Here is a 14,001-nt window from a genome sequence, read left to right as displayed (position 1 = left end):
CACTAATGAAATTTAAATATTCGTTATTTACCTTGTCCCAGTCACTCGTTTATAGTTGTCTTTGGAATGGACTGCTAGAACACTGACACCCGAGCCAATATTCACTACCAGCAATGGATAGGGGTCATCCAGGTTAAAAGGCATCTTTTGGCATCTCTCAGGTTCTGAGGCATTAGCAAAATAATAGCACTCTGCTTGTCCATTGAAACTGACAGAATCTATATACAGCAAGCCCTTTACAAGACAGTCAAGTTCATCCAGTTTGTGCAGGTGGAGGTTTCCAATCTGTAAAAGAATACCAACAAATTTTATAAAGTGAACAAAAACCAGCATTTAAAATACCGACTCAGTTATACTGTCTAATTTTCATGTACTTTACAAAACTTCAAAATCATCTACGACCCCCACATTATTACATTTTTGTTTTGTGTCAAATTCTCTTTGGGACTTCATCTAGTCCAGTGGCCTCAGTGGCACCTCGGGAGGCATTTTGGAAATCTGTGAGGACATCTTAGTTTTCACGAAGATGGGATAGAGCAGTGGTCGCAGTTTGCCATTCTGTTGCTGACCACTGACCTAAGCATTTAAAAGACGAACACTGTGGCTCAGTAGTTGAACTTTGACCTATGAACTAGGTGGTTGGCAAACTCATTAGTCAACAGAGTGGCAAACCTCAGCTCGGGAGCCGCATGTTGCTAGCAAGCCACGGTTTGCTGACCGCTGGGACAGAGGTACCAGACTAACATTCAGTCACAGGGACGTGGGATGCCTGACCTCTCCCCTGGCTTTTGGAAAACACGCCCAAACAAACCGGTCTCAAAGTCATAAACTTTATGTTTCAATTACTCAATAAATTGAAATCAGGATTGTCAATTAAGGAAAAACAATTAATAAACATTTAGATTCTTAAATTATCCTCAATTACAAAGGGGGTTGCTTATGCGAGCCATATATAAGTGATCACTTCTGTTCTAGTAACACTTTTCTTATGTGAATTGAGAAATTAAATTGCATACATGCATATTTTCAAGGGAAAATTTTATTAGTCCCAAATACCAACTTTTAAATCTTGATTCTAATGAAAAGGACAGGAGTCTGGCAAACCTCTACTAGCACATAAATCAGCACTTATATAGCCCTCTTGCCATATCCAAATAATTGCCTTTAAATAAATACATATTTAAGTAAATAAAACCAGAAAAAAGGGGTAACAGGGACTTTTAATCAAGTGTCGACTAACCAGAAGACACTGGCTTCAGTTGGGGTTAGGGAAGGAGATGGCTATGGAGAGACAACCATCTGGCTCATACTCAAAACCTGCAAACATAACACAATAATAGAGTAATTCAAGCCACATTTCTACCTGGCTTTGTACACCGTCAAAATTCATTGAAGCTCTTTTTATTGTTGTAGTCCCTAACAAGAGCAGTTTTTTAGCAAATATGTACAACACTAACCCCAAATATGGCACTTTGTAATGAACTTATAAAAGTGTTTAAATGCCTCAAATCAAAAGCTAGTCATGGATCAGCAGGAGGAACTAGGTAAGCTAAGAAATACACTGGTTGGAAACCTAGCCTCATATTTAAAAACGGAAGAGACTGGGCACCAATTTTTGGCTTTGAGTACCAGACACCTACTGTGCGAAAATCTTTTTCAAACTTGTAAGCACCACCTCCTGTAGCACATAGCACCGTGTGTAATGTGGAGAAGTTTTTATCTCTTCCCATTTGGATAAAAGTAGGCAGGTCCTGGGTTGGAAATCTGATAAAGTGTAGGTTCCCTCTTCGGCCAAAAAGTGTTAAATCCTTCAGTTCAAGGTGTACATCCCGGATACCTGTGGATCCGTATGCTACATTAGAAGTCAAATATTTCCGGATACTTTTCAAGCTCTCAACTTCTTCTTGTTCTTCCTCTGCTGTGATATCAATCGGTTCAAAATATGAGAGTTTTACTAGAGTTCCCCCAATGTCCATGCCAAACCATGGGAAAGCTGTGGATAAAAACAGGAAAAATTTCAATACTAGTGGCCTGGTGCACAAAATTCGTGCATGGGGGTGGGGTGTCCCTCAGCCCGGCCTGCAGGGACCCCTTGGGGAATGTCTGACTGCTGGTTTAGCCTGATCCCTGGAATTGGGCCTAAACAGGAAGACGGACATCTCTCTCTCAATCGAGGATCACTGGCTCCCAACTACTCACCTGCCTGCCTGCCTGGTTGTCCCTAACCACCTCTGCCTCGGCCCCGTCACCATGGCTTTGTCCAGAAGGTCTCCCGGTATAATTGGCATATTACCCTTTTATTGGTATAGACTAGCCCTGCTCATGAATCTGTGTGCCAGCAGCTCTCTGTGGGACCTAGCCGCTCCGCGCCTGCTGCCCAGAGGCCCATCCATGGTGGGCGTGGAACACCTGCTTAGTCACTGCAGCAACTAAGCAAGCATTCTGCCAGGCTGCTTACAGAGGCTGCCCTCTACCCCCGGACTGGGTAACTCCGGTGGGGCTGAAAGGACTGGGTGCCCTCATCTTTGTGATGGAGTGATGGTTAATTTGCATACTACTCTTTTATCAGATGCATTAGTCCATAATACTTATAGGGTAAAACATATCACCCCTTCTCCCTTCAAAATGTTTTTACATCTTTTCTAAAATCTCGTACAGAGAATGCTTGGCCCAGGGCCTTTTAATTCCTACCAAGGCATTCCCTTTTCATTTATGAAATACTTATCATAAATATATAAGCCCTGCCAGCGTGTCTTAGGCGTCAACCTATGAATCAGGAGATCATGGTCCAATTCCTAGTCAGGGCACGTGCCCAGGTTGCAGGCTCCATCCCCAGTGTGGGGCATGCAGGAGGCAGCCAATCAATGATTCTCTCTCATCATTGATGTTTCTCTCTCTCATTCCCCCTTCCTCTCTGAAATCAACAAAAACATTTTTTTAAAAAGTTACGTATCAACTTTCTCCCCCTCATTCAAATAAATCAGCAGGAGCAAGCAGCAATACTGACAGTCAGTGGGGACATTCACAGCCATGTGCTTGCTTGGATAAACATATTTAAAGAAAATAACATGGAATAGGCCCAACTGATCCAATAAAGCAGATTCTTTCAGAATTTTCCAAATCTGTTGAGCAGGTATTAGGATACTTTTCAATGAGCATTATATAAAATAAGGATCCTTCTCATATTACATAACCAAAATGAATTCTCGCATTTGATTAATGCTTGATTATAGATTTCATAGGGGTTGGGGGGTAGAAATCACTACTGCCACATATAGAAAAATCTATACAAGGTGATATTAAGCTAAAAATCTTTTGTTTTCTAAAACTCAAAATTTATAATATTAAAATCACTTAACATTCACAGTTGCTCCTTCTGGGCCTTTGTCAGTGTCAGACACACAGGTATCAAAATATAAATACAAATAAAAATGTTACTCAGAGAGCAAACTACAAAGCTGAGGCAGCATTACCAGGCTCAAAGTTCATGTCATTTCATTTTCAGTCAGAAGCCTGACAGCTCCTGGGTTATAAATACCTGAATGTTGTCATCCTGAAAAGCAAAAAGTCCAGTAGCACATGAAGGACTTTTAATCCTTACAATAAACCATGAATAAAGTTCTACAGGAACCTTACTGCCCAGAAAAATACTCCAGGGTTATAGATAAAATATTAGAGAGTAAGAGATTATCTACTTTTCTAAAACTATGCATGAGTGTCAAGGTTTTCAACCCTAAAGGTATGTCAGCGGCCGATTCCAAAGTCCAGTGACTTTGGAGGAGCAGGCGTAAAAAGGCTTCGAGGGAAGTCCTGTTTCTAAAGTCTAGACTGCAGGGAAGTGTTACTTGTTCGGCTCTTTCTTAGAGTCTGGGTTTAATTTTCTGTTTGGGTTTAATTTTCACTAAGACGATTTACTTTAAAACTATATATTTTATTGATTTTTTGAGAGGAAGGGAGAGGGATAAAGAGTTAGAGACATCGGTCAGCTGCCTCCTGCACACCTCCTACTGAGGATGTGCCTGCAGCCAAGGTACGCGCCTGGAATCAAGTCTGCGATCTTTTGTTCCACAAGCTGATGCTCTATCAACTGAGCCAAACTGGTTAGGGCCATTAAAACGATTTAAACAACAAAAACATCTCTCCCGGCTTCTCAGGAGGCTTTTGTGGATCTAGTAGCATGAAACTATCAGATCTGTCCTATCTCAGAAAGAAAACATCATACAGAAAGTAAAAAACATTTATAACATAAGGAAAGCAATACTATATTATTCTAGCATATTCCACCTCATTTGTTTTAAATTAAACACTGAAGATTGTAAAATGTGTATGGTACACAAGGCACAAAAAAATGACACAATCAACAACCAGGACCTCATGAAACAGAATAGAATATTTATTGCCATTCAATTATCAATCTGTGGGAGATTGACTTGTTTGTACATTGGTCTAGACAAGTGGTTGGCAAATTCATTAATCAACATAGCCAAATATCAACAGTACAATGAATGAAATTTCTTTTGAGAGCCGAAAACCCACTTCTGCGCATAGGACACGAAGTTTCAATAGCACTGTATGTGCACGCCCACAAGTGGTATTTTGTGGAAGAGCCACACTCAAGGGGCCAAAGAGCCGCATGTGACTTGTGAGCCGCAGTTTGCTGACCGCTGGTCTAGACGCACAGAAAGTTCTATGAAGTAACTAAATTCAAGGGGAAAAATAATGCAATTTCCTTAAGGGTTACTGCCCACAGAGGTAGCTTTTATATCAATACTGCAAAAAAACCCAAAAACCCTGATTCCTCTCCCACCTAGCCTATTAGCTATGTCTGCTCTTTTAGTGCTGTCTGCTCTAAAAAGGAGGCTAGCTAGAGATTCTAAATTGCAGATGATAAATTTCTTAGTAAACTAGAACATTACATGTCCCTTCTATTTCTAGTAGATCTCAAATACGCCAATTTTCTGCTTACTATTAGGAAGGTAGGGACTGAAACTCGGCCAGTGGCAAAAAAAGAAAAAGAAAAAAAAGAAGTTACCATTTGCATAGGGATAGGGAGAGAGCCTTTCAACTCAGCCGAGTTCTGGAACTCACTTCCTTACACCAGCGAAACAATCACCATTAAAAGGTTATGGGGGCCCTGGCTGGTATGACTTGGCTGAACACCAGTGCACCTAGAGATCCCTAGGTCAGGTGTGTATCAGAGTCAAACGATTGATGCTTCTTGTCACATTGATGTTTCTTTTTAAAGAAATATATTTTATTGATTTTTTACAGAGAGGAAGGCAAAGGGACAGAAAGTTAGAAACATCGATCAGCTGCCTCCTGCACACCTCCCACTGGGGATATGCCCGCAACCAAGGTACATGCCCCTGACGGGATCCTTGAGTCTGCAGGCCGACACTCTATCCACTGAGCCAAACCGGTCAGGGCTGATGTTTCTCTTTCTCCCCCTCTCCCTTCCTCTAAAATCAATTAAAAAAAAATTAAGTTCCTCTTTAAAAAAATTATGTGGGAGTCAACAGAACACAGAAGTCACAAATTCTTAATTATCACTCCTCTCATCTAGCAATTGGTCTAATGACCAACTTTTACATTTTCCAGTGCATTAAAAAAGTTATTTGTCACTAATCAAAATGAATGGGGGGTGGGGCATGGAACTCAAACATTAATTATCTGCAGTGAAAGTACAAAAATATTAGTTTCCTAAGAAATCAGACAAGTAACTAGCTTTGTTGCTTCTAGCCAAGGGACAGGTTCAAAGCAGGTCATCAGCGCACTTACTGCATATGACCTAAACATTTCTTTTTTTAAATTTCTTTATTGATTTCAGAGAGGAAGAGGGAGAGATAGAAACATCAATGATAAGAATCACTGATTGGCTGCCTCCTGCACGCCCCCTACTGGGGATCAATCTTGCAACCCGGGCATGTGCCCTTGGCAGAATCGAACCTGGGATCCTTCAGTCTGCAGGCCGATGCTCTATCCACTGAGCCAAACTGGCTAGGGCAACCTAAACATTTCTTATCTTTTGAGAATAAAACTCTTTTCTACCAAGGTAAAAAAAAAAATGAACCAAAAGACATGTTTAAAAAATAAAACACATTCCATAGTATAAATACTTTATTGATGGCAAATATATATTACCTTCTCTAGACTGAGAATTTCCTGTGATCTGTGTATTTGGTTTAAAACATTAACAACAAAAACAACAGCTACCATTCTATTTCCGATAGGAGTCTAAGAGAGCTGCCAGTAGTTCCCCATAAATTATGAAATATCCAGAACCAAGAATTCTTATCACATAGATTATGTAAACAGCTTTAGATAGATATCTAGCCACGGGGGCTGGACTGCTGCATTATAAAGTTTGGTATCTTGCTAAGTCCTGGTAAAGGGATGGGAAAGAATCGTTAAAGAGATATTTAGCCGAAACCAGTTAGATTCTGGTCAGGGCCATGTACCTTGGTTGCAGGCACATCCCCAGTAGTGGGTGTGCAGGAGGCAGCCGATTGATGTTTCTCTCTCATCAATGTTTCTAACTCTCTATCCCCTTCCCTTCCTCTCTGTAAAAAATCAATATATATTAATATATCTATATATATCTATATATATATATATATATATATATAGATATATATAGATATATATAGATATATAGATATAGATATAGATATTTAATTGCTATTGGCCCAATGCAAATTTCAGCCCAAAGGGATCCTATGCCAAATTAGATTTGTATTTTCCTTATAGCTAGTTACACTGAGCATCTTTTTAGATACCTGTTGGTCATCTGTATGTCTTCTTGGGAAAAGTGTCTGTTCAGGTCCTCTGCCCATTTTTAGACTGGTTTATTTTGGTACTTGTTGAGTTATAGGAGCTCTTTATATATTTTGGATATTAGCCAGTTATCGGAGGTATCGTCTGCAACATGTTCTATTAGTTTGGATGCCTTTCTGTATTGTTAATGGTTTCCTTTGCTGCGCAGAAGCTTTTTAGTTTGATGTAGTCCCGTTCTTTTATTTTTGCTTTTATTTCCCTTGCCTTTGAGGTCAAGTTCACAAAACACTTCTGAGATCAAAATTCATAAATTTAGTATGTTTTCTGAAAGTGATAATTCTTAAGTAGTGACTCAACTTACAAGGCCAATCAAATTGCACAGACAAACTACAAATACATGCTATATCACTCTCTCTGGTTTTAACAAAAATTTCAGGTAACTTACTGCTTGGGTTAGCAAAGCACAGACTCCAAAGCCTATATCACACCAAATTTTAAAAAAATATCTGTACAATGCAAAAAATATTCTCTGGTGAGGATTAACCAAATATATATTACTGTCACTTTGTTAATTATATTTATATGCCACATAAGAAAAAAAAAAAAGGCTGAAAAAGCCTATACCTTAATAAATCATGCCAATTGAGGCACAGAGGAACACGATTATTCAGATTTCTAGAATCTTTAATATCTAATATTTAAGCGGTGTGAAAAACCGCTTATGGCAAATTAAACAAATATTGTCATTATTTTGGTTCTCATATTTTAACTAGCAAGAAACTTTCATTAGGTTAATGTTTGACGCCATCCTTTTTCTGGACTTTAATTCACACGTAATTGAAAATGATAATCTTTTTGTTATATAATCTAGAGGATGAAACCAATTCCTTTCCCTATTTTCTAGTTAAATAAATGCATTTGTAAATAACCTGGTCATATATTAGAGGTGTATCTAAAAGCAATTGTTTTATAAACCTTAGGAGTATAATGTAAGAAAGTGTGTGAAGCCAAAGTCACTTATTTAACCAGTCTGAGATATAGCTTCTAGTTAGTGGTGTGCTACAGGGGCTAAATGATTCAATGCACATAGTGCCTTATACATACATTTAGGTGTTCACTAAATTTATAATTAAAAAACCCTATACAGGTACTCAAAAACAAAACAAATACATATCTAATATCGAACCTGAGTGATTTAAAAAATTAGAAGTAACACTTTCTAGCCATATATCCTATATAATAAAACCCTCATATGCAAATCAACTGAATAGTGGAACAACGGGTCACTATGATGCACACTGACCACCAGGGGACAGACGCTCAATGTGGGAGCTGCCCCATAGGGGTCAGTGCACTCCCACAGGGGGAGCGCCACTCAGCCAGAAACTTCACTGCTGAGCCTCTCCTGCCTCCACTGCAGGTGGGCGGTAAGGAGCAAGGGGTCCCAGAATGCAAGAGCCCCAGATTGCGAGAGGGATGTCTGACTGCCCTGAGGGGCCTAAGCCAGCAGGTGGACATCCCCTGAGGGGTCCTGGACTGAGAGGGTGCAGGTCGGGCTGAGAGACCATCCCCCACAGTGCACGAATGTCATGCACTGGGCTTCTAGTATATGTGTGTATGTATATTTACTGGGCCTCTAGTACGCACACACACACTATCAGCCCCCCGAGGGGTCACTGCTGTGGAGGAGGGAAAGGCTCCCGCCACTGCCACGGCGCTCACCAGTCTTGAGCCCGACTTGTGGCTGAGCAGAGCCCCCCTTACAGGAGAGCGCTGACCACCAGGGGAGCAACTCCTGCATTGACCATCTGCTCCCTGGTGGTCAGTGCACATCACAGCAACCAGTCATCCCGCCGTTCGGTCGAGTTGCATATTAGCCTTTTATTATATGGGATACATTTTATTGTTTTCAGAGGGGCAGGGAGAGGGAGAGAGAGCCAGAAACATCAATGATGAGAGAATCATTTTTTTTTTTTTTTTTGATCGGCTGCCTCCTGGACTTGTGCCCTTGATGGTAATGAAACCTGGGACCTTTCAGTCCACAGGCTGAGGGTCTAGCCAATGAGGCAAACCGCTCAATTCTTTATGGTAAAATAAAGAACATCTTGGGTTTTTCTGTGTGAGAAAGAAAATAAGAACTGCCCTGGAATTATATTATATACCTGGAGCCCTGGACGGTTTGCAGGCTCCTCCGTGGCCCAGGCCTTGGTCAGGAGTTGAGCAGGAGGCAACCATCAATGTGTTTCTTTCACATCTATATTTCTCTCTGTCTTTCCCTCGCTCTTCCCCTCTCTAAAAACCAATGGAAAAATATCCTTGGGTGAGGATTAAAAAAAAAAAAAAAAAAAAAAATTGAGTAAAGTTACCATTTATTTAAAAGCCACCTTTTATATTAAGAAACTGAAAATGTTATTTTAGACGTCTAAATCAAATTAACTGGCTAGTTTTTCAGCATGACCCTATTTTAACATTAATGGTCTCACAATGTAGTAATAGCCAACTTACCTTTAATCAACAGGTGTTCTTTCATTTCTCCACCTAAAGCTTACTTTATAAACTTTTAATTATCACTTTTGTGGAAAACACCTTTGACCAAAGTGGTATTCATACCCGAGTGTAAGTTTTCCCAAATCCAACTAACCAAATCAGTATCACGGCAAAAAGAAAAAATACCTTAAGAGTTAGAATCTGAGCCTGTCAGAGGTAAACCCATCCCACTAAATGGAAATTCTAAGACAAGTACAGAAAATGTGTGTGTTGAGAGAAGATGTCCAAGTGTTTTACATACTGCATATATTCAAGATTAGTTTAATTCAGCTAATGTATTACTTTGTCATTTAAGCTTCACATCACTACTTTAAAGAAATCTTTAGCACAAGAAATCATCATTAGCGTTTAAAAAAAAAAATTGGCAAATATAACTACCAGATCAGAAAGGTTTGTGTTTTTAAGTGTTTAGAGTAGCTATGCCCTATGGGTGCAGAAGAAAAAATACGAGGCTCTGAGTCAGCCGACCTAAGGCCCTGACCCTCCTTAGCACAGTTGGTTGGCTCTGCAAGAGTTACTCTGGGGCCCAAGTTCAATTTCTTCATCTGTAAAATTAAGATCAAATTATTTCACATTTAAATAACAATTAAGAGGTTTTCAGGATGCTCTGGTATGTTGCCTCTCCTTTGAGGTTCACAAGAAACCTGATGATAGCCCTAGCTGGTATGGCTCAGTGGATAGAGCATTGGCCAGAGACTGAAGGGTCCCGGGTTCGATTCCAGGGTGCATACCTCAGATGCAGGCTCTATCCAAGCTTGGTCGGTTACCTGTGCGGGAGGCAACCAATCCACGTCTCTCTCACCTGGATGATTTTCTCTCTCCCCCACCCTTCCACTTTCTCTAAAAATCAACGGGGGTGGGGCTGGAAGGGCATATTCTCAGGTGAGGATTAACAAAACAAAAACAAAACCTGAAGGGCGGAAATGATCAGGGCTCCCTTTTATCAGTTTTCTTAGATCTGCTGGATCACTTGAGACACTCCCAAACCTGGAGACTACAAACACCATCCCACAGTTCTCCACATTCCTAGCTGCTCTGGAAGAATGCACTTAAAAGCGTGACAATCCCAATAGCTGAGTGATTAAATAAGCCATTTACAGAAGTAAAATGTTCTTTTATTTTAAAAGGCTAAAATTAAAAGAGAGCAAATAAAAGTTCATCTGCTCGTTCAAAGGATGTTTTGCACATATATAGTTGTTAAAAACATCTGAGTATCCACCAAAATACTTAAGAGTGGTTAATACTAGTTGTTAATCAGTATCAGTGGTGTTAGCTTGGAGGGGCCGAAATGCCTGCCATTTTTATCTTTTTGCTTTTTAAACAAACATACACTAATTTTTATGCTCCACATGAAGAAGTCACTGGCAGGTTAGAGGCACAGGCCTCGAAAAGCTCTAATGTATAACAACAGTGACCACCCCCTGGAACCCACCGCGATTTCAAGGACACAAGCAGAAAGCCCCAGATCAGCAACTGCTCCAGCGCAATCTGACAGCCATGACCACCCATTTCCAACACAGAAGACAGCAGAGGCGGCTGGAGCAGGCGCTGCTGGGGGCTCAGGTTAAAAATTCCCTCTCGCACCGCCCAGGCCTCGAGGCGGAAGTGGGAGCAAAGGGCCAGGGGTGGAGGGAGGAAGGCGTTTGCAGGCAAAGTATAGGGGGGTGAGGCGATGGGGCCTCTAAAACCCTGTGCAGGCCGCGGGCGATGGGCGAGGGGCTCGGAGCCAGGCCGCTCTGCCCAGGGGCTTCCAGACGGGGCCCAAGGCGCCCTCCCGACCCAGGGAGCCCAAGCCCCTCTTACAGGGTTTCTTGGCATCCTTGATCTTCATGGCGACGGCCTGAGGGGCGAGGGGCAGCCTGGGGTTCGGTGCACCGAGGGTGGTGGTGGTGATGGTGGTGGTGGCTGCGACTCCGGAGGTGGCTAGGCCCTGCGAGGAGGCCCAGCCAGTTCTTCCCCTTTAGCTGGCCGGGCGGGGCCTAGGGCGGGCGGGCCTAGGGCGGGACGGTGGCGCTTGGGGCGAGGCCGGCCCAGGGGGTGGCCCCCCAACCCCTGGGAGGGGCGGCCAGGACCGAGCGAGCTGGGCAAGGCCGCCGGTCTCGCCGTTCCTGGGGCCCACCGGGGGCCCACCCCCTGCAGCTGCTCCAAACAAAAGGCCCCGGTCCCCCAGCTGCCACCGCTGCACTGAGAAATAGCCCGCCCAGGCTGAGCGCCCACGTGACGCGAGCCCCCCTTCTCCCGGCTCGAGGCCCCGGCTGCTGGGGATTGTAGTTCTCCGGGTCGCGAGGCCCTGCTCTTTGGCTGCAGAGGTGCGGGTGGACTACAACGCCCAGGATGCACTGCGGCCGCCCCTCCGAGGCCCCTCCCATTCGGGAGATCGCCTTAGAGTGGGCCCAGCGAGAAGGGGGCGGGGCCTTAGTCACGCCAGCGAAGAGGCGGCCAATGGTGACTGAGGTGGGCGGGCTGCAAAGTCTGGGTCTTGGGCCTCTGCTGCTGAGGCTGAAAGAGCAGAAGGGGGAAGAGAACTCTGCAGGTAGCCGACATTGAAATTGCTGACTTTCTCTGGAGGCAGAAAAGCTAGTCCTTGTGCCATGGAAGGCACAAAACCCAGGGCTCTAGTGCCACTCTTAAGACAGACCGTTAAACACATTTACAAAGGAAGCCCCCGGCTTAATAGAGACACCTCAAATGCTGGAGTTGGAGTAATGGTGTTGATAGTAATAAGGGCAATAGTAGTAATAGGTGACATTTGTTGGATGCTTAACCATGTCCAAGGCACTCTGCTAAGCACTTCTGGCGAATTATTTGATTTTTTTAAAAAAATAACTTTGTGTACTGCAAATTATTTAACAATTTTGTGTACTATAAACCATTATTCTTTGTTATGGTGTCTATCCCACATTTTGAAAATGGGGCAGGATGTGAGAAGTTAAATCACGTGGGGAGCACAAGCCCTTTGTCACCATTCCATGGTCCCCGCAGGGGTCCTGCAGCCCAGCTCCTTGCTTCCTGAGAAGAAAATTAGATGCTCCAGTTCTTATGGTAGAGCCAGGGCACCCCTTTCCCTCTGCCTCCTATATTCTGAGCCCTCCAGCTGGAAGGGGAACGGACAGCATTGGGGATCTTCTTCTGGCGTTCCCTCCACATCTGTCCCCCAGGTGACTGACCAGGAATTCAGCGACTTTGGCAACCAATGGTTTGAGAATTGGCAGTGGAGGACTGAGCCTTAGTGCCCCTTCCTTAAACAGGATAAAAGGGTTATGAATAAGGCCAGGAGGGGACACACATTACTGCATAGGGAACACATTCTAAGCGCTGGCACTTGGCAAGGTATTTTCCTTCTTAAATTTTAAATTTCCTCCTCACCACCACCCTTTGAAATACAATTATTAAGAACTCAAATGAGTCCACATTTTGGTCCTACAAATTGGTAATATATTTAGGCAAGTGATTTCATCTCTCTGAGATGGGGGTTAGATGAAGAAAAGCATATAAAGTGCTTAATGCATTGCCTGGCATATTTTGTCACCATGGTATGGATAAGTAAGTGCCATCTAGGTTTATTATTGTACTAGAGGCCCGCTGCAGGAAGATTTGTGCAAGAATGGGCCTCCTTCCCCTGGCTGCCAGCACCACCTTTGCTCTGGCCCAGAACCATCTTTCTGCCTTCCCACATTGCCCAGAGGCCCGGAGCGGCTGGGGTGGTATGGAATGCCTGCATTGTTGCCATAGTTGTTATAGAAAACCAGAGAAGAACCAAACAATACTTAGAGAGATGGAGTTACATTTATTACACATGGGTCCAGAGGGAAATGTCTCTCAAATTCTGGGTCCCAACATGGAGGAATTTTTTCCCATTTATATGTTTTTACCTTCTTTGTCTCCCAAATATGGGATGTTTCCGGCTCCCTTTGCAAGTTCTTAAAGAGCCCGTATGTGCTGGGGCCTTGAGACCTCAACCAAAGGGTTGGCCTGGTGCCAGCACTGATAATTGCATTCGGGGAAGGTTTAATGGCATCTCTGAAGTGGGAGAAGTCTTATTTTCCTTATCATTTAAGCAAGAAAGCATTTACAGAAGCCAAATAGTAGGGTTAAAATTTCAAACAACAGTTTTTAAATAAGATGGATGCTTCATGGTGATGACTCAAGTGTCCCGCCCCCAGCCACTGGGCATCTGTGTATGCAAATTAACCTGTCAGCTTTGTTGGGTTAATTTGCATATTCACTCCTGATTGGCTGGCAGGTGTCACGAAGGTACGGTCAATTTGCATCTTTCTCTTTTATTAGTGTAGATTGTTGTTGTTAACCTTAAGATAAGAAAGAAAGCTTAAGTATTTACCCTACTCAGGTAAATATTTAGGATTAGGCCCTAGGTCTGATTGGTGCTTTGTGCTTCCTTACCTTTTGTTGTTTGGTCCCAGGTTCCACATATGTTCTTTGGAAATACATTTATTTATATATTTTTATTTAGATTTTTAAAATAGAAGTATCATCCAGATCCCCCAGATAATGTGACCTGGTAATGTAGAGCTCTGAGTAGTAGACTTAACCTTGTTTACCCTCTTATCACTTCTTCCCACCCAGAACCCTACATGTTCTCAAATGGTCTTGTTCTCCTGCAATTTTATTGGGTGAGAGTTATGATTTCTGATTTGACATGGCTTCAAAGAATGTTCAGTA

At 42.7% G+C, this 14,001-nt stretch overlaps 1 protein-coding gene across 2 annotated transcripts in view; it reads right to left on the bottom strand.

Moving 5' to 3' along the window:
• Positions 1–11,516, bottom strand: part of PANK3 (pantothenate kinase 3) — a 29,937-nt gene extending 18,421 nt beyond the window's left edge. The window contains exons 1-3 of one of the 2 annotated variants that reach the window (XM_036423702.2): positions 11,125–11,516; positions 1,641–1,993; positions 32–285 (exon numbers count right to left, since the gene is read on the bottom strand). In XM_036423702.2, coding sequence (XP_036279595.1) covers positions 32–285; positions 1,641–1,993; positions 11,125–11,152 — 635 coding nt within the window. In that variant the 5' untranslated portion in view covers positions 11,153–11,516. Of the gene's footprint in view, positions 1–31; positions 286–1,640; positions 1,994–11,124 lie in introns of those variants that run through there. The other variant, XM_036423703.2, reaches the window with a different exon arrangement.
• Positions 11,517–14,001: the final 2,485 nt, after the last annotated feature.

The sequence above is a fragment of the Pipistrellus kuhlii genome, unplaced genomic scaffold (assembly GCF_014108245.1).
Source record: "Pipistrellus kuhlii isolate mPipKuh1 unplaced genomic scaffold, mPipKuh1.p scaffold_m20_p_8, whole genome shotgun sequence".
Taxonomy (NCBI): domain Eukaryota; kingdom Metazoa; phylum Chordata; class Mammalia; order Chiroptera; family Vespertilionidae; genus Pipistrellus; species Pipistrellus kuhlii.
This window is presented reverse-complemented; position numbering and strand designations above follow the sequence as displayed.